This window comes from Salmo salar, chromosome ssa12 (assembly GCF_905237065.1).
Source record: "Salmo salar chromosome ssa12, Ssal_v3.1, whole genome shotgun sequence".
Classification (NCBI taxonomy): domain Eukaryota; kingdom Metazoa; phylum Chordata; class Actinopteri; order Salmoniformes; family Salmonidae; genus Salmo; species Salmo salar.
The window spans coordinates 52,271,935-52,288,358 of record NC_059453.1 but is presented as its reverse complement, the minus strand read 5'-3'; the positions used below and the strand labels follow the sequence as shown (position 1 = coordinate 52,288,358).

The window sequence follows — 16,424 nt, the reverse complement described above, 5'->3', positions numbered from 1 at the left end:
AGGAGGCTGCTCACATTAAAACCACATAGAAAGTCCATCAACTGGTGTGATGGGTGGTTGGGGAGAGGTCAATGTCTCCTTCTCCTAACATGACCCAAAACCATTTGCTTATCTGTCAGAGGAAATTACTTTTATTCAGGCTTTCTTTAACCTGTTTGACTTTGACAACTACACTGCACAATAAAAAGCAGGTTTCATGTACAACTACAGTGTATATATTGCCAACATCCAGAAGTAAAAAATTAGAAACATTCTTGCTGTGGCTCCATATGACTCGGCACAGTGTGCATTAGAGGCAATATTTTTCCTATCTGCTGTAGTTATTAGCTTAATAAGATAACAGAGGTGCAGATACGTAAGCAGAAAACAACACTGAATATTTCCATGGAAATATAGCATGACAAGTGGGGTTTCATCGCTCATGAGATGCTTGTTGCAATAGTCAGAAACATGAATTTGTTTCTCAAATTGGTATTTTTGGAGGATGAATTATAGTTTGGGTTTTCATATTTTGCTAAAATAGTCTGGTTAAGACGTTGAACTGTTTCAGTTAAATGTATCTGAGGTATCTGAGGTTTGGTTCAACAGTATTTCCATCAATGCCTTCTGAACACAACGAGTGTCTGAAATGTGATACGCTGAAGTTTCAAAAGTATAGGATGCGGCAAGAGCCTTTCCACCCTGTTGTGTGTGTGTGTGTGTGTGTGTGTGTGTGTGTGTGTGTGTGTGTGTGTGTGTGTGTGTGTGTGTGTGTGTGTGTGTGTGTGTGCACTCGTGCATCTGTTTGTAGGTATGGATACGTGACAGCATACATGTACTGGTTTGTGTGTGATCTGCAGACTGTCTCTGACTGCTGCAGGAGAATGTAGGCCTCTTTGTCCCATCACAGTAGAACTGACCACAATACAGAGAATCTGGATGCAAGAGCAAAATGATCAATGTCCTTGACTACCTGTAGTCCATAACACCAATGGTTGGTTTCCCAGACCCAGATTAAGCCTACCACTGGAGTAAAAATATGTAAATTATCCATTGAACATGCTTTTTAGTCCAGGACTAGGCATAAACTGTCTCTGGGAAACCGACCAAAAGAGGTTCTGTTTCGATGACAGGGTAGTTATATGGACTGAAAAGAAAAACCTGGGAAAATAGCACCTTGGTCTTCACCAATGGCTTGAAATTGATGACATAGATAACAGTACATATTTTTAGCATTAACTTAAATAATCAAGATCAATATCAAATAATGTAAAATACTAACAACGATGGGGGAACTGTTGAAGTCAATTTATTCTGCTTGCTTTTTTGTTTTACAGCTAAGGACATTTCAAACAGAGCAAGAATGTCAATGAATGCTAGGAGTGGTGGTAGGAGTCAGGCGCAGAGAGCAGAGGTAAGGAAAAAATGTATTTATTCCTTAAATACAAAAAAACGGTCGACGCCAACAACCGGCGTGAAATGCAAAGTGCCCAATTACAACGGGTCCACAGTACGCATATAAAATAACCCAAGTAGATCGCCAGCACATCCAACAACAAAAACACTCTGACGAAAATGATCCCGCACAAACCTGGGCGGGCTAAACAGGCTTAAATAACCATAAATCAAGAGACACAAATAAGGAACAGGTGCAAACAATAAGACATACCAAAGGAAAAAGGGATCCGTGGCGGCTAGTAGGCCGGCGACGACGACCGCTGAGCGCCGCCCGAGCAGGCAGGGGAGCCACCTTCGGTGGGATTCGTGACAGTACCCCCCTCCTTACGCGCGGCTCCCGCAGCGCGCCGCCACCGGCCTCGAGGGCGACCCGGAGGACGAGGCGTAGGGCGATCCCCATGAAGGCGGTGGAATTCCCTCAGTAGTGAGGGGTCCAAAATGTCCTTCCTAGGTACCCAGCACCTCTCCTCTGCGCCGTACCCCTCCCAGTCGACAAGGTACTGTAGACCCCCCCCCCCCCCGAAGTCTGGAGTCCAGAATGGCGCGTATCTTATACGCCGGGGACCCCCCAATGTCCAGTGGGGGTGGAGGGACCTCCGGCACCTCACCTTCCTGCATGGGACCAGCCACCACCGGCCTGAGGAGAGACACATGAAACGAGGGGTTAATACGGTAGTAAGATGGAAGTTGTAACCGGTAACACACCTCGTTTATCCTCCTCAGGACTTTAAACGGCCCTACACACTGTGGGCCCAGCTTCCGGCAGGGCAAGCCGAGGGGTAGGTTTCGGGCCGAGAGCCAGACTCGATCCCCTGGTGCAAACACAGGGGTCTCACTGCGGTGCTGGTCAGAGCTCTTCTTCTGTTGTCCACTCACCTTAGTGAGTGCGTCTTGGACGGCTCTCAACGTGTCCTTCGAGCGCTGCACCCACTCCTCCACCGCAGGAGCCTCGGTCTGGCTCTGGTGCCATGGAGCCAGGACCGGCTGGTAGCCCAACACGCACTGAAACGGTGACATATTGGTCGATGAGTGACGTAGGGAGTTTTGGGCTACCTCTGCCCATGGGACGTATCTCGCCCACTCCCTGGGCCGGTCCCGGCAATACGTTCTTAGAAACCTACCCACCTCTTGGTTCACTCTCTCCACCTGCCCATTACTTTTGGGGTGGAAACCCGAGGTCAGGCTGACCGAGACCCCCAAACGTTCCATGAACGCCCTCCAAACTCTGGACGTGAACTGGGGACCCCGAGCAGAAACGATGTCCTCGGGCACCCCGTAGTGCCGTAAGACATGGGTAAACAGGGCCTCCGCAGCCTGCAGAGCCGTAGGGAGACCGGGCAATGGGATGAGACGGCAGGACTTCGAGAACCGATCCACAACGACCAGGATTGTGGTGTTCCCCTGTTCCCCTGCCTGTGCCATTAAACCCCTACAACTCATCCAGAACGCCGCAGCCCATCTGGTGTTCAACCTTCCCAAGTTCTCTCACGTCACCCCGCTCCTCCGCTCTCTCCACTGGCTTCCAGTTGAAGCTCGCATCCGCTACAAGACCATGGTGCTTGCCTACGGAGCTGTGAGGGGAACGGCACCTCCGTACCTTCAGGCTCTGATCAGGCCCTACACCCAAACAAGGGCACTGCGTTCATCCACCTCTGGCCTGCTCGCCTCCCTACCTCTGAGGAAGTACAGTTCCCGCTCAGCCCAGTCAAAACTGTTCGCTGCTCTGGCACCCCAATGGTGGAACAAACTCCCTCACGACGCCAGGACAGCGGAGTCAATTACCACCTTCCGGAGACACCTGAAACCCCACCTCTTTAAGGAATACCTAGGATAGGATAAAGTAATCCTTCTAACCCCCCCTTAAAAGACTTAGATGCACTATTGTAAAGTGGTTGTTCCACTGGATATCATAATGTGAATGCACCAATTTGTAAGTCGCTCTGGATAAGAGCGTCTGCTAAATGACTTAAATGTAATACGGGAAGGTCGGTGTGGAAGTCCACTGACAAGTGCAACCACGGCCGCTGTGGAACGGGGAGGGGGTGTAATTTCCCTCTAGGCAGGTGTCGAGGAGCCTTGCTCTGAGCGCACACCGAGCAGGAGGAAACATAAAACCGCACGTCCTTTACCAAGGTGGGCCACCAGTACTTTCCCCTCAGGTTCCGCACTGTCCTCTCGATCCCAGGGTGACCCGAAGAGGGGAGATTATGGGCCCATCGAATCAATCGATCACGGACACCAAGCGGCACGTACTGAACACCTGCCGGACACTGAGATGGTGCAGGTTCCAACCGTAACGCCCGCACGATCTCCGCGTCCACCTCCCATACCACCGGAGCTACCAAGCACGATGCTGGGAGGATGGGAGTTGGATCGATGGCCCTCTCCTCGGTGTCATATAGGCGGGACAGTGCGTCGGCCTTCGTGTTCTGTGAACGTGGCCGATAAGAGATAGTGAACCGGAAACAGGTAAAGAACATGGCCCACCTGGCCTGACGCGGATTCAGTCTCCTAGCTGCCCGGATGTACTCGAGATTACGGTGGTCAGTCCAGATGAGGAAAGGGTGCTTAGCCCCCTCAAGCCAATGTCTCCACACTTTCAGAGCCTTGACCACAGCTAACAACTCCCGGTCCCCCACGTCATAGTTCTGCTCCGCCGGCCTGAGCTTCCTAGAAAGGAAAGCGCACGGGCGGAGTTTGAGTGGCGTGCCCGAGCGCTGTGATAGCATGGCCCCCACCCCAGTCTCGGATGCGTCCACCTCCACTATGAATGCCAAAGAGGGGTCCGGATGAGCCAGCACGGGAGCGTCGGTAAACAGCTCCTTCAGGCGACTGAACGCTCTGTTCGCCTCTGCTGACCAGCGCAAGCGCGCCGGACCCCCCCTTCAGCAGTGAGGTAATGGGAGCAGCTACTTGACCAAAGCCCCTTGATAAACCTCCGGTAGTAATTGGCAAACCCTAAAAACCGCTGCACCTCCTTTACCGTGGTCGGAGTTGGCCAATTACGCACGGCTTTAACCTGTTAGGGCTAGGGGGCAGTATTGACATGGCCGGATAAAAAACGTACCCGATTTAATCTGGTTACTACTCCTGCCCAGTAACTAGAATATGCATATAATTATTGGCTTTGGATAGAAAACACCCTAAAGTTTCTATAACTGTTTGAATGGTGTCTGTGACTATAACAGAACTCAAATGGCAGGCCAAAACCTGAGAAGATTCCATGCAGGAAGTGGCCTGTCTGAGAAGTTGTGTTTCATCTTGGCTCTTTTTATTGAAGACTGAGGATCTTTTCAATAACGTGACACTTCCTACGGCTCCCATAGGCTCTCAGAACCCGGGAAAAAGCTGAACGATATCGAGGCAGCCTCTGGCTGAAACACATTATCGCTTTTGGCAAGTGGCCAATCAGAGTACTATGGGCTTAGGCGCGTGCCCGAGTCGACCCCATGCTTTATTTTCTTTCGGTCTGTTTACCTAAATGCAGATTCCCGGTCGGAATATTATCGCTTTTTTACGAGAAAAATGGCATAAAAATGGATTTTAAACAGCGGTTGACATGCTTCGAAGTACGGTAATGGAATATTTAGAATTTTTTTGTCACGAATTGCGCCATGCTCGTCACCCTTATTTACCCTTTCGGATAGTGTCTTGAACGCACGAACAAAACGCCACTGTTTGGATATAACTATGGATTATTTTGAACCAAACCAACATTTGTTATTGAAGTAGAAGTCCTGGGAGTGCATTCTGACGAAGACAGCAAAGGTAATAACATTTTTCTTATAGTAAATGTGACTTTGCTGAGTGCTAAACTTGCTGGGTGTCTAAATAGCTAGCCCTGTGATGCCGGGCTATCTACTGAGAATATTGCAAAATGTGCTTTCACCGAAAAGCTATTTTAAAATCTGACATATCGAGTGCATAGAGGAGTTCTGTATCTATAATTCTTAAAATAATTGTTATGCTTTTTGTGAACGTTTATCGTGAGTAATTTAGTAAATTCACCGGCAGTGTTCGGTGGGAATGCTAGTCACATGCTAGTCACATGCTAATGTAAAAAGCTGTTTTTTGATATAAATATGAACTTGATTGAACAAAACATGCATGTATTGTATAACATAATGTCCTAGGGTTGTCATCTGATGAAGATCATCAAAGGTTAGTGCTGCATTTAGCTGTGGTTTGGGTTTATGTGACATATATTATATGCTAGCTTGAAAAATGGGTGTCTGATTATTTCTGGCTGGGTACTCTGCTGACATAATCTAATGTTTTGCTTTTGTTGTAAAGCCTTTTTGAAATCGGACAGTGTGGTTAGATTAACGAGAATCTTGTCTTTAAAATGGTGTAAAATAGTCATATGTTTGAAAAATTGAAGTTTTTGCATTTTTGAGGTTTTTGAATAACGCCCCACGGGATTACACTGGCTGTTACGTAGGTGGGACGATTTAGTGCCACCTACCCTAGAAAGGTTAACGCGGTCATCCTCCATCACCACCCCCGAGTTGGAAATGCGATACCCCAGGAAGGAAACGGCTCGTTTGAAAAACACACATTTCTCAGCCTTAACGTACAGGTCATGCTCCAGCAGTCACCCAAGCACCTTGCGCACCAGGGAGACATGCGCGGCGCGTGTGGCGGAATAGATCAGGATGTCATCAATATACACCACCACACCCTGCCCGTGCAGGTCCCTGAGAATCTCGTCAACAAAGGATTGAAACACTGCTGGAGCATTCTTTAACCCATACGGCATGACGAGGTACTCATAGTGGCCCGATGTGGTACTAAACGCGGTTTTCCACTCGTCTCCTCCCCGGATATATACCAGATTGTACGCGCTCCTGAGATCCAGTTTCGTGAAAAAACGCGCTCCGTGAAATGATTCCACCGCCGTAGCGATGAGAGGTAGCGGGTAACTAAACCCTACTGTGATGGAATTTAGACCTCGATAATCAATGCACGGACGCAGACCTCCATCCTTTTTCTTCACGAAAAAGAAACTCGAGGAGACGGGTGACATGGAGGGCCGAATGTACCCCTGTCTCAGAGATTCCGTGACATATGTCTCCATAGCCAACGTTTCCTCTTGTGACAATGGGTACACGTGACTCCTGGGAAGTGTAGCATTTACCTGGAGGTTTATCACGCAATCCCCTCGTCGATGAGGTGGTAATCGGGTCGCCCTCTTTTTACAGAAGGCGATAGCCAAATCGGCATATTCAGAGGGAATGCGCACAGTGGAAACCTGGTCTGGACTCTCCACCGTCGTCGCACTGATGGAAACTCCCTTACACCTGCCTGAACACTCCACTGACCACCCTCTGAGAGCCCCCTGTTTCCACTAAATATTAGGATTGTGATTGACCAGCCAGGGAATCCCCAGCACCACCGGAAACGCAGGCGAATCAATGAGGAAGAGACTAATCCGTTCCCCATGATCCCCCTGCGTTACCATGTCCAGTGGCACCGTGGCCTCCCTGACCAGCCCTGACCCTAATGGTCGGCTATCTAAGGAGTGCACGGGGAAAGGTTGGTCCAACGACACCAGGGGAATCCCTAGCCTTAACGCGAGCCCACGATCCATAAAGTTTCCAGCTGCGCCTGAATCGACTAGCGACTTATGCTGGAAAGAGGGAGAAAACTCAGGGAAAGTTACAAGTACAAACATATGACCAACAGGGAGCTCTGGGTGAGGTTGGTGCTTACTCACCTGGGGTGAACGAGGAGTGCTCCGTCTGCCATCCCGATTCCCAGAGGAGCTCCCCCAGCACCGGTCGGCAGTGTGTCCTCTCCGACCACACTGGGTACAGGAGGAGCCTCCTCCTCCGGTTCCCCTCGACGCGGCCCCCCCTAGCTCCATAGGGATGGGAGTTGGAGGGCCTGGAGGTGGAACCAACAGGGCCCGGTCTGGACGCCCGCGGGCAGCCAGCAGGTTGTCGAGACGAATGGACATGTCTATTAGTTCATCCAGTGAGAGGGTAGTGTCCCGACAGGCTAGCTCCCGGCGGACGTCCTCCCGGAGGCTACACCGATAGTGGTCCATCGGGGCCCTGTCGTTCCACCCCACTCCAGCAGCCAATGTCCGGAACTCCAGAGCAAAGTCCTGTGCGCTCCTCGTCTTCTGCCGCAGGTGGAACAGCCGTTCACCCGCCGCCCGGCCCTCTGGTGGGTGGTCGAACACGGCTCGGAAACGGCGGGTGAACTCGGGGTAGTGATCCCTTGCCGAGTCTGGGCCATACCACACTGCGTTGGCCCACTCCAGGGCACGTCCCGTTAAGCAGGAGACGAGGACGCTCACGCTCTCCTCTCCCGAGGGAGTCGGACGAACGGTAGCCAGGTACAACTCCAACTGCAGCAGGAACCCCTGGCACCCAGCCGCCGCTCCATCGTACTCCCTGGGGAGAGCCAGGCGTAGGGCTCCGGGTCCGGACGCCGGCGGAGGGGTAGCTGGTGGAGGGGGAGTTGGTGCTGGGGATGCGGTAGGGAGGCCACTCCTCTCCCATCGGTCCATCCTCTCCATCATCTGATCCATCGCTGAACCGATTCGGTGGAGAATGCTGGTATGATGTATGACCCTTTCCTCCATCGATAGGAGACGAGGTGAGGCTGCTCCTGCTGACTCCATAGTAGGTGCGGGATTCTGTCAATGAATGCTAGGAGTGGTGGTAGGAGTCAGGCGCAGAGAGCAGAGGTAAGGAAAAAATGAATTTATTCCTTAAATACAAAAAAAACGGTCGACGCCAACAACCAGCGTGAAATGCGAAGTGCCCAATTACAACGGGTCCACAGTACGCATATAAAATAACACAAGTAGATCGCCAGCACATCCAACAACAAAAACACTCTGACGAAAATAATCCTGCACAAACCTGGGCGGGCTAAACAGGCTTAAATAACCATAAATCAAGAGACTCAAATAAGGAACAGGTGCAAACAATAAGACATACCAAACGAAAAGGAAAAAGGGATCAGCGGCGGCTAGTAGGCCGGCGACGACGACCGCCGAGCGCCGCCCGAGCAGGCAGGGGAGCCACCTTCGGTGGGATTCGTGACAAAGAAAGCATTTGATTTACTGTACCTCAAGAGCCTTATCTGGAAGGTAAAACGAGGCTAATCTCCCATGTTAACTGGAGATTTTTTTTTAAATGAAAGTCCAATTTCATCTTAACTGCTCCACAGTCATTGGACTAAAATGCTAGAACATGTCTACAACACTGCACATTGGAGGGGAGACTGAAGTGCTGAAGTTAAACGGGGAACTTGGAAAATAACGGGTAAACATGGGGAATGGGTAGTTTAATAGTATTTAGGAAATCTGTCTTTTTCAGTATTGATTATCTGATGTTGCCAACAATGTAAACATTATTAAAACCAAAATATTATATTATATTTGTATTTATTTTGATTTCATTTTTTTTATTTTTTATTAATTCTATCCAACAGTTATGGAAGGCGGTATAACACAGATGACAGAATATATATAAATACAGCATATATTTAGCATTTACTGAGGGGTGGGAAAAGAAAAATGTTTAAAGGGGAGTATGACCCCTCCAAAACCCTTGAATAAAAATAGTAACACAGTAACCTATATTATGGAAAGGCATGTAACAGAAGCCAGTGGTGTAGTGTCAGTGTGTCTGCAGAAGACTGTACAACCCATCCGTCTGGGCTGAGGTTGCTGGTCTGTCGGGGATTGAGCTGTATACGTGGTACGTATCAGACTAGAGAAAAGAAACAGACAGTTTAACTTCAGTCCTTTAATTCTACAGTACTGTAAATGTAATGTAATTTAAAAAGATGTAACATCAATCTGAAACTGAGAGTCGTTCACAATCACCAAACACAGTGGGTGATTCTGAACTTACATTGTCTTTTTCAGATGACTGTCCATTCTCTTCAACAGGGCCTGTACAACACAGAGGGAGCCTGAGTTAGAGTTTCTGTGTATTTCTGTGTGTGTGTGTGTGCGCTCACGCGTAAGTGTGGGTGTGGTTGTGTGTGTTACTTTGCTATGCTTAATGTCACTTGACACTTCTCTTCCTGTCTCAAATCACCTTGTAGACTTACATCTCTGATCTCATGCTTTCAAGATGCTCTGACTAACACCTTATCCTCTATGGGCTATGTGGGACGCAAGCGTCCCACCCTGGTACACCCAATCAACAACAGGTGAAATATCAAGAGCGGCAAATTTGAAAACAATTAAATGTCAATTCAAATTTCTCAAACATACAACTATCTTACACCCTTTGAAAGATAAACATCTCCTTAATCTTACCACGTTGTCCGATTTCAAAAAGGCTTTACGCAAAAGCATAAAGTTAGATTATGTTAGGAGAGTACATTGACAAAAGCTGTGTGTAATGTTTTGTCAATTCAAAGACAGGCGTCACCAAAAGCATTAAACCAGCTAAAATGATGCACTAACCTTTGACAATCTCCATCAGATGACACTCCTAGGACATTATGTTAGACAATGCATGCATTTTCTGTTCTATCAAGTTCATATTTATATCCAAAAACAGCGTTTTACTATGCGTTGATGTTGAGGAAATAGTTTCCCTCCAATAACCGCCAGTCAAGCAGCACAACAAATTAAATAATTACTATTCGAAAACATTGGTAAAATATTATATTGTCATTCAAAGAATTATAGATTTACATCTCTTGAACGCAACCGGATTGCCAGATTTAAAAATAACCTTACTGGGAAATCACACTTTGCAATAATCTGAGCACTGCGCCCAGAAAAATACGCTTTGCGATACAGACTAACCGCCATGTTGGAGAGATCTAAAATTGAAAATACTATGTAAATAATCCATTACTTTTGATTCTCTTCATCAGATGTCACTTCCAGGAATCCCAGGTCCATAACAAATGTAGTTTTGTTCGAAAAAGCTCATAATTTATGTCCAAAAAGCTCCGTGTTGTTAGTACATGATCTATGCCAGCCGGACTTCTCGTCATGAACGAGGGGAAAAAAAATATTTACGTTCGTTCAAACATGTCAAACGTTGTATAGCATAAATCATTAGGGCCTTTTTTAACCAGAACATGAATAATATTCAAGGCGGACGTTTGCATTCTCTTTTAAAACGTTTTGGAATGAGAGTACCCAAACATGAACTCGCGCGCCAGAGTCTAATCGGCCACCACCGTTCCAAGGCTCTTGTTCGTTCAGTTCTCACAGTATAAGACTCAAAACACTTTCTAAAGACTGGTGACATCTAGTGGAAGCCATAGGAAGTGCTCAACAATTAATAAGCCCCTGTGTGTTTCAATGGCATAGGCTTAAAGGTAATTCAACACATCAGGTATCCACTTCCTGTCAGAATTTGTCTCAGGGTTTTGACTGCTATATGAGTTCTGTTATACTTACAGACACCATTCAAACAGTTTTAGAAAATTCAGAGTGTTTTCTACCCAAACCTGAACAATACTATGCATATTCTAGCTTCTGAGTTGGTGTAGGAGGCAGTTAAAAATGGGCACATATTTTTTCAAAATTCTCAATACTGCCCCATAGCCCCAAGAGGATTTATTTGATGTTTTAACTTAGTACGGTTGACATTGAGTGACAAAGTGTTATTGTGCTGAGGGTCCCAAATTCCCGTCCCAGGTCGAGAAGACAGGGACAGAAGACAATCTGATACAAACTCACCTGAGGGCAATAACGTGAACGGTAAAGTGGTGATGAGAGAATAGACCCCAGCATCCCTTAGATCCAACATGCCTGCACTGCTCACAGCTCCCATCACCAAATCACCTACAACAGAAACAAAATTAAAATCTAATTACAATTTGTGATTGTACATGCATGTGTGTAGTTGTGTTAGTAGTGTGTGTATGTTTGATGTATTTTGTTTTGGAACATACATTGGCTGTGATCATGCTGTCTGGATGTAGGTCTGTACAACATAAAAGTATGAGAAGGTTGTGGTAAGAACATCTCATCATGGACAATACAGAACTAAAGGTTGAAACAATCTGCATCATATTCACAAGGGAATTATTACCTCTGAGAATTGTTCTTCTCTGAAAAACAAATTAGGCTAAATTAATTATATTCAATATAGCCTACCCTATTCAATATGACCAAAAGGAGTTGAAAGATTAACCCATGTCAAAGGCACTTACATTAACATGAGAAGGAAAATGTTTGCAAATTATTTGTTATGCAGGATCAGAAGTACTCACTGGTCCTCCTCCAGAGATAGACAGCTGTCAATCCCATCAGCAACATGCCCACTCCAGAAGCCACACCCACTGCTCCCTGCCTTATTCCCACAGCTGTTTCTGTTTGGTGACATTGGGAAGGACATTAGCTTGTATTCCCAGGGTCAATACTGCATCTCAAGAGTTGATCTACATTTATATTGTGAGGTGGTATGTCTCAGTTGTTTCATTTGTCTAAGACAAGAAAATTAGTCAGCTGGAGATGGATGCTTACCCACAACAATTTATTTGAATAACAGTTAACACACAACACAATTTATTATGCCAATAAACTAAAATCGTGTGGCCACTTTGGGGTGTCAGTTGTCAAAGTAGAACTAGTATTCGAACCTGGTGCAAAGCAAAGTCATTGGATCTGATTATACAAAAAAGGTATCTATATGGGTTGATTTAATTAATGAAATATCATCCTCTTTTCTTAAATCAGGGGAAATGTTTTAATAAAAAAATGGGTAAGATGAAGCTATTCTATTGTTTAGGTTTTATCTGCTAACTAGAGAAAGACGACCAACACACCTGATGTAGGATTATTACTATGTCTGGAATATTTATTACTTGCACAGAATAGGTCAAATTTTGTACTATGGGAAATAGTAGATTGACATAGGCTAGTGCTTTTGCTGTTTGTTAGGCCTCTTGTAGGCTGATGAAAAGTAAATGTGTAAAAAGTAAATGTGGACAGTTCTTCTAATATCTTAAATAGGCACCTCGGAATTGGGCAAGGGCGCGCACAGTTGTGTGCCTGCTGTGTCTGTCTTAACTTATAGTCTTTGAGAAAGACCCGATCAGGTGACAGAGCCTTGTGAGTGAAAAAGCTTTGGATAGCTCAGCACACTGAGGGAGAAGGGCGCAATGCAGCACTCCGGGCTGCAAAAGGCATGGATTTTTTTAGGTGCATTACGGAAACATAGGGGATGCCGCCATGTAATTCGAGGCATTTACAATGGCTTGTCAAATAGTGAATGAGAGACTACTGGAGTGTGTACAGCCTGCACAAACAGAGCAGAGATCATGCCTTTCAAGCAACGTTTTTCAAAATCATCATTAGAGTCTCATCATTCAGCCTTACTGTGTTTTAAAAATCTAAACATGTTGCCCATCGTTTGTAGAACAACTATAGTTACATTAATAACTCTAAATTAAGCATTTAAGAGTACTTATTTCTTTGTTAACCGCTCAACACAGAATAGCCGTGTGCACACTCCCTCAAATCCTTTAAGAAAATATTTATATTAAATGTTTCTACATTGTTCAGTTGTATTCTTAATACTATATAATACAAAATACTACCACAGAATTTTTAGCACATCTTGTCTGCTAAATGAATTAGTGTAGCCCACAGCCATTCGGCATAGCCACATCAGGACCTAACGTAAGGACAACTCAGAGTATGCTCTTCTTTTCTTCTGAAATAGATTAAACGTTCTTCATATCATGTTTCTGTAGACCTGTCTAAAATAAATGATGGATTTATTGTGAAGGTGTGGGCTATATTAATTGGATTTATTAGACATTTTAAAATGGCTTGTCGGCTATGTGTGGAAGACAGGAGATGCTAAATGTGTTTATGTTAATTAACGGTCAGTCACCGTGAGACCGACAGTTATTTGCTTGACAATCACCGGCTGACGAAATGTTGAGACCTCCACAGCTCTAAGAAGCACCACAAAGTACATTTAAAAGATTAAACAAAACTAATGTGTAGCCTACCTGTTGGAAAGGTTTTAATTGTTGGATCACTAATGTGATCTCCCACCAGATCTAAAAACATTTTGTGGATTGAAATGTGGTGTTTAGTTTGTGGGTCAGAATGAAAATAGTCATTAAAAAATATTTTAAAATCAAAGTGAGTCAGATCATGAAGACCTGCAGCCCTGATAGATTTGTTTAGATAATGACTCACCTGTAAAGCTGTACCCATCACTGCGTGGAGAGAGAGAGTTTGGTCCTGAGCTCACTCTGTAATCACAGCTCACCTCCTTACTCCTCACTGACTGTAGACGACTGATCAGATCACTATGATTTGGAGTGAATTGACAGAACGGCTGTTTGGATGCTGAGGCTTCTTTTCTCTTCTTGATCTTTGCTGTGAAGGATGGCTGACTCTCCTCTCCAACATACAGGTGGTGTCAGGACTGACGGATCCAGAAATCAAACAGATGATGGTGAAGTACACATCAAAATGGACTGTAATATCTGGTTTTGGATCTGTTAGGAAAGGACAGAGACTCCTTTTTGCATCACTCTATTTGAATGTATGTCACAAGTGATACTGACTCTTAGTAAACTAATTCCTGCCATTCTCTTTATATTAAGTAACAGCATGTCTTATTTGATATCATGCCTTTTTATGAGTGCCATTTAATCATGTGTGCTATGTGTTTACAATTATTGCCGTTCATTTAATTCCTTATATTCTCTTGTGTGAAATCAAATTGAATCGCAAGACTATTTTGCTTGCTTGAATAACGTGGGGGATGATGGAGTGTGTCACTTGTCATTTAATTATAAATTCATGTTCAATGTTTAAGTACTCATAGATATTGTTTCACTTGATATACTTTTGAAAAACAAAAACAATGAAGTCACTGTTGTCTATTAGATGATATCGTTGTATCTACAATTATGCAGTTTAGGTTAACAAGATAACTTTGATTGATTGATGTAATATTATTTAGTAAAAATAGTTGGACATAACTTAATTAACTTCTCTAGTGCCAGTGGGACGAAATCGTCCCACCTACGTAACAGCCAGTGGAATCCTGTGGCGCGTTATTCAAATACCTTAGAAATGCTATTACTTCAATTTCTCAAACACATGACTATTACACCATTTTAAAGACAAGACTCTCGTTAATCTAACCACACTGTCCGATTTCAAAAAGGCTTTACAACGAAAGCAAAACATTAGATTATGTCAGCAGAGTACCAAGCCAGAAATAATCAGACACCCATTTTTCAAGCTAGCATATAATGTCACAAAAACCCAGAAGAAAGCTAAATGCAGCACTAACCTTTGATGATCTTCATCAGATGACACACCTAGGACATTATGTTATACAATACATGCATGTTTTGTTCAATCAAGTTCATATTTATATCAAAAACCAGGTTTTATCAAAAGACCAGCTGGCTAGAGTGTTTAGACATATTCAGTCACGCCCTATCCCAGTCTGTTGTCCCCACATGCTTCAAGATGGCTACCATTGTTCCTGTACCCAAGAAGGTGAAGATAACTGAACTAAATGACAACCGCCCCGTAGCACTTCTGTCATCATGAAGTGCTTTGAGAAGCTAGTTAACCTGTTGGGGATAGGGGGCAGTATTGACACGGCCGGATAAAAAAAAAACTTACCCGATTTAATCTGGTTACTACTCCTGCCCAGTAACTAGAATATGCATATAATTATTGGCTTTGGATAGAAAACACCCTCAAGTTTCTAAAACTGTTTGAATGGTGTCTGTGTATAACAGAACTCATATGGCAGGCCAAAACCTGAGAAGATTCCATGCAGGAAGTGGCCTGTCTGACAAGTTGTGTTTCATCTTAGCTCTTTTTATTGAAGACTGAGGATCTTTGCAAAACGTGACACTTCCTACGGCTCCCATAGGCTCTCAGAGCCCGGGAAAATGCTGAACGATATCGAGGCAGCCTCTGGCTGAAACACACTATCACGTTTGGCAAGTGGCCGATCAGAGTACTATGGGCTTAGGCGCGTGCCCGAGTCGACCCCATGCTTTATTTTCTTTCGTCTGTTTACCTAAACGCAGATTCCCGGTCGGAATATTATCGCTTTTTTATGAGAAAAAATGGCATAAAAATTTATTTTAAACAGCGGTTGACATGCTTCGAAGTATGGTAATGGAATATTTAGAATTTTTTTTGTCACGAATTGCGCCATGCTCGTCACCCTTATTTACCCTTTCGGATAGTGTCTTGAACGCACGAACAAAACGCCGCCATTTGGATATAACTATGGATTATTTGGGACCAAACCAACATTTGTTATTGAAGTAGAAGTCCTGGGAGTGCATTCTGATGAAGACAACAAAGGTAATACAATTTTTCTTATAGTAAATCTGACTTTGATGAGTGCTAAACTTGCTGGGTGTCTAAATAGCTAGCCCTGTGATGCCGGGCTATCTACTGAGAATATTGCAAAATGTGCTTTCACCTAAAAGCCATTTTAAAATCGGACATATCGAGTGCATAGAGGAGTTCTGTATCTATAATTCTTAAAATAATTGTTATGCTTTTTGTGAACGTTTATCGTGAGTAATTTAGTAAATTCACCGGCAGTGTTCGGTGGGAATGCTAGTCACATGCTAATGTAAAAAGCTGGTTTTTGATATAAATATTTACTTGATTGAACAAAATATGCATGTTTTGTATAACAATGTCCTAGGGTTGTCATCTGATGAAGATCAAAGGTTAGTGCTACATTTAGCTGTGGTTTGGGTTTATGTGACATTATATGCTAGCTTGAAAAATGGGTGTCTGATTATTTCTGGCAGGGTACTCTGCTGACATAATCTAATGTTTTGCTTTCGTTGTAAAGCCTTTTTGAAATCGGACAGTGTGGTTAGATTAATGAGAGTCTTGTCTTTAAAATGGTGTAAAATAGTCATATGTTTGAAAAATTGAAGTTTTTGCATTTGAGGTATTTGAATAACGCGCCACGGGATTACACTGGCTGTTGAGTAGGTGGGACGCAAGCGTCCCACCTAGCCCATAGAGG

The 16,424-nt window shown here is 44.6% G+C and overlaps 2 protein-coding genes across 25 annotated transcripts in view; both read right to left on the bottom strand.

Moving 5' to 3' along the window:
• The window catches only part of LOC106565164 (mucin-6-like), a 116,938-nt gene that overhangs the window by 40,628 nt on the left and 59,886 nt on the right, over positions 1-16,424 (bottom strand). The gene's annotated exons all lie outside the window — the stretch shown is intronic.
• Positions 8,400-16,424, bottom strand: part of LOC106565167 (uncharacterized) — a 52,799-nt gene continuing 44,774 nt past the window's right edge. The window contains exons 5-10 of the mRNA XM_045691493.1: positions 11,647-11,745; positions 11,466-11,484; positions 11,326-11,357; positions 11,111-11,215; positions 9,312-9,352; positions 8,400-9,167 (exon numbers count right to left, since the gene is read on the bottom strand). Coding sequence (XP_045547449.1) covers positions 9,075-9,167; positions 9,312-9,352; positions 11,111-11,215; positions 11,326-11,357; positions 11,466-11,484; positions 11,647-11,745 — 389 coding nt within the window. The 3' untranslated portion in view covers positions 8,400-9,074. The remainder of the gene's footprint in view (positions 9,168-9,311; positions 9,353-11,110; positions 11,216-11,325; positions 11,358-11,465; positions 11,485-11,646; positions 11,746-16,424) is intronic.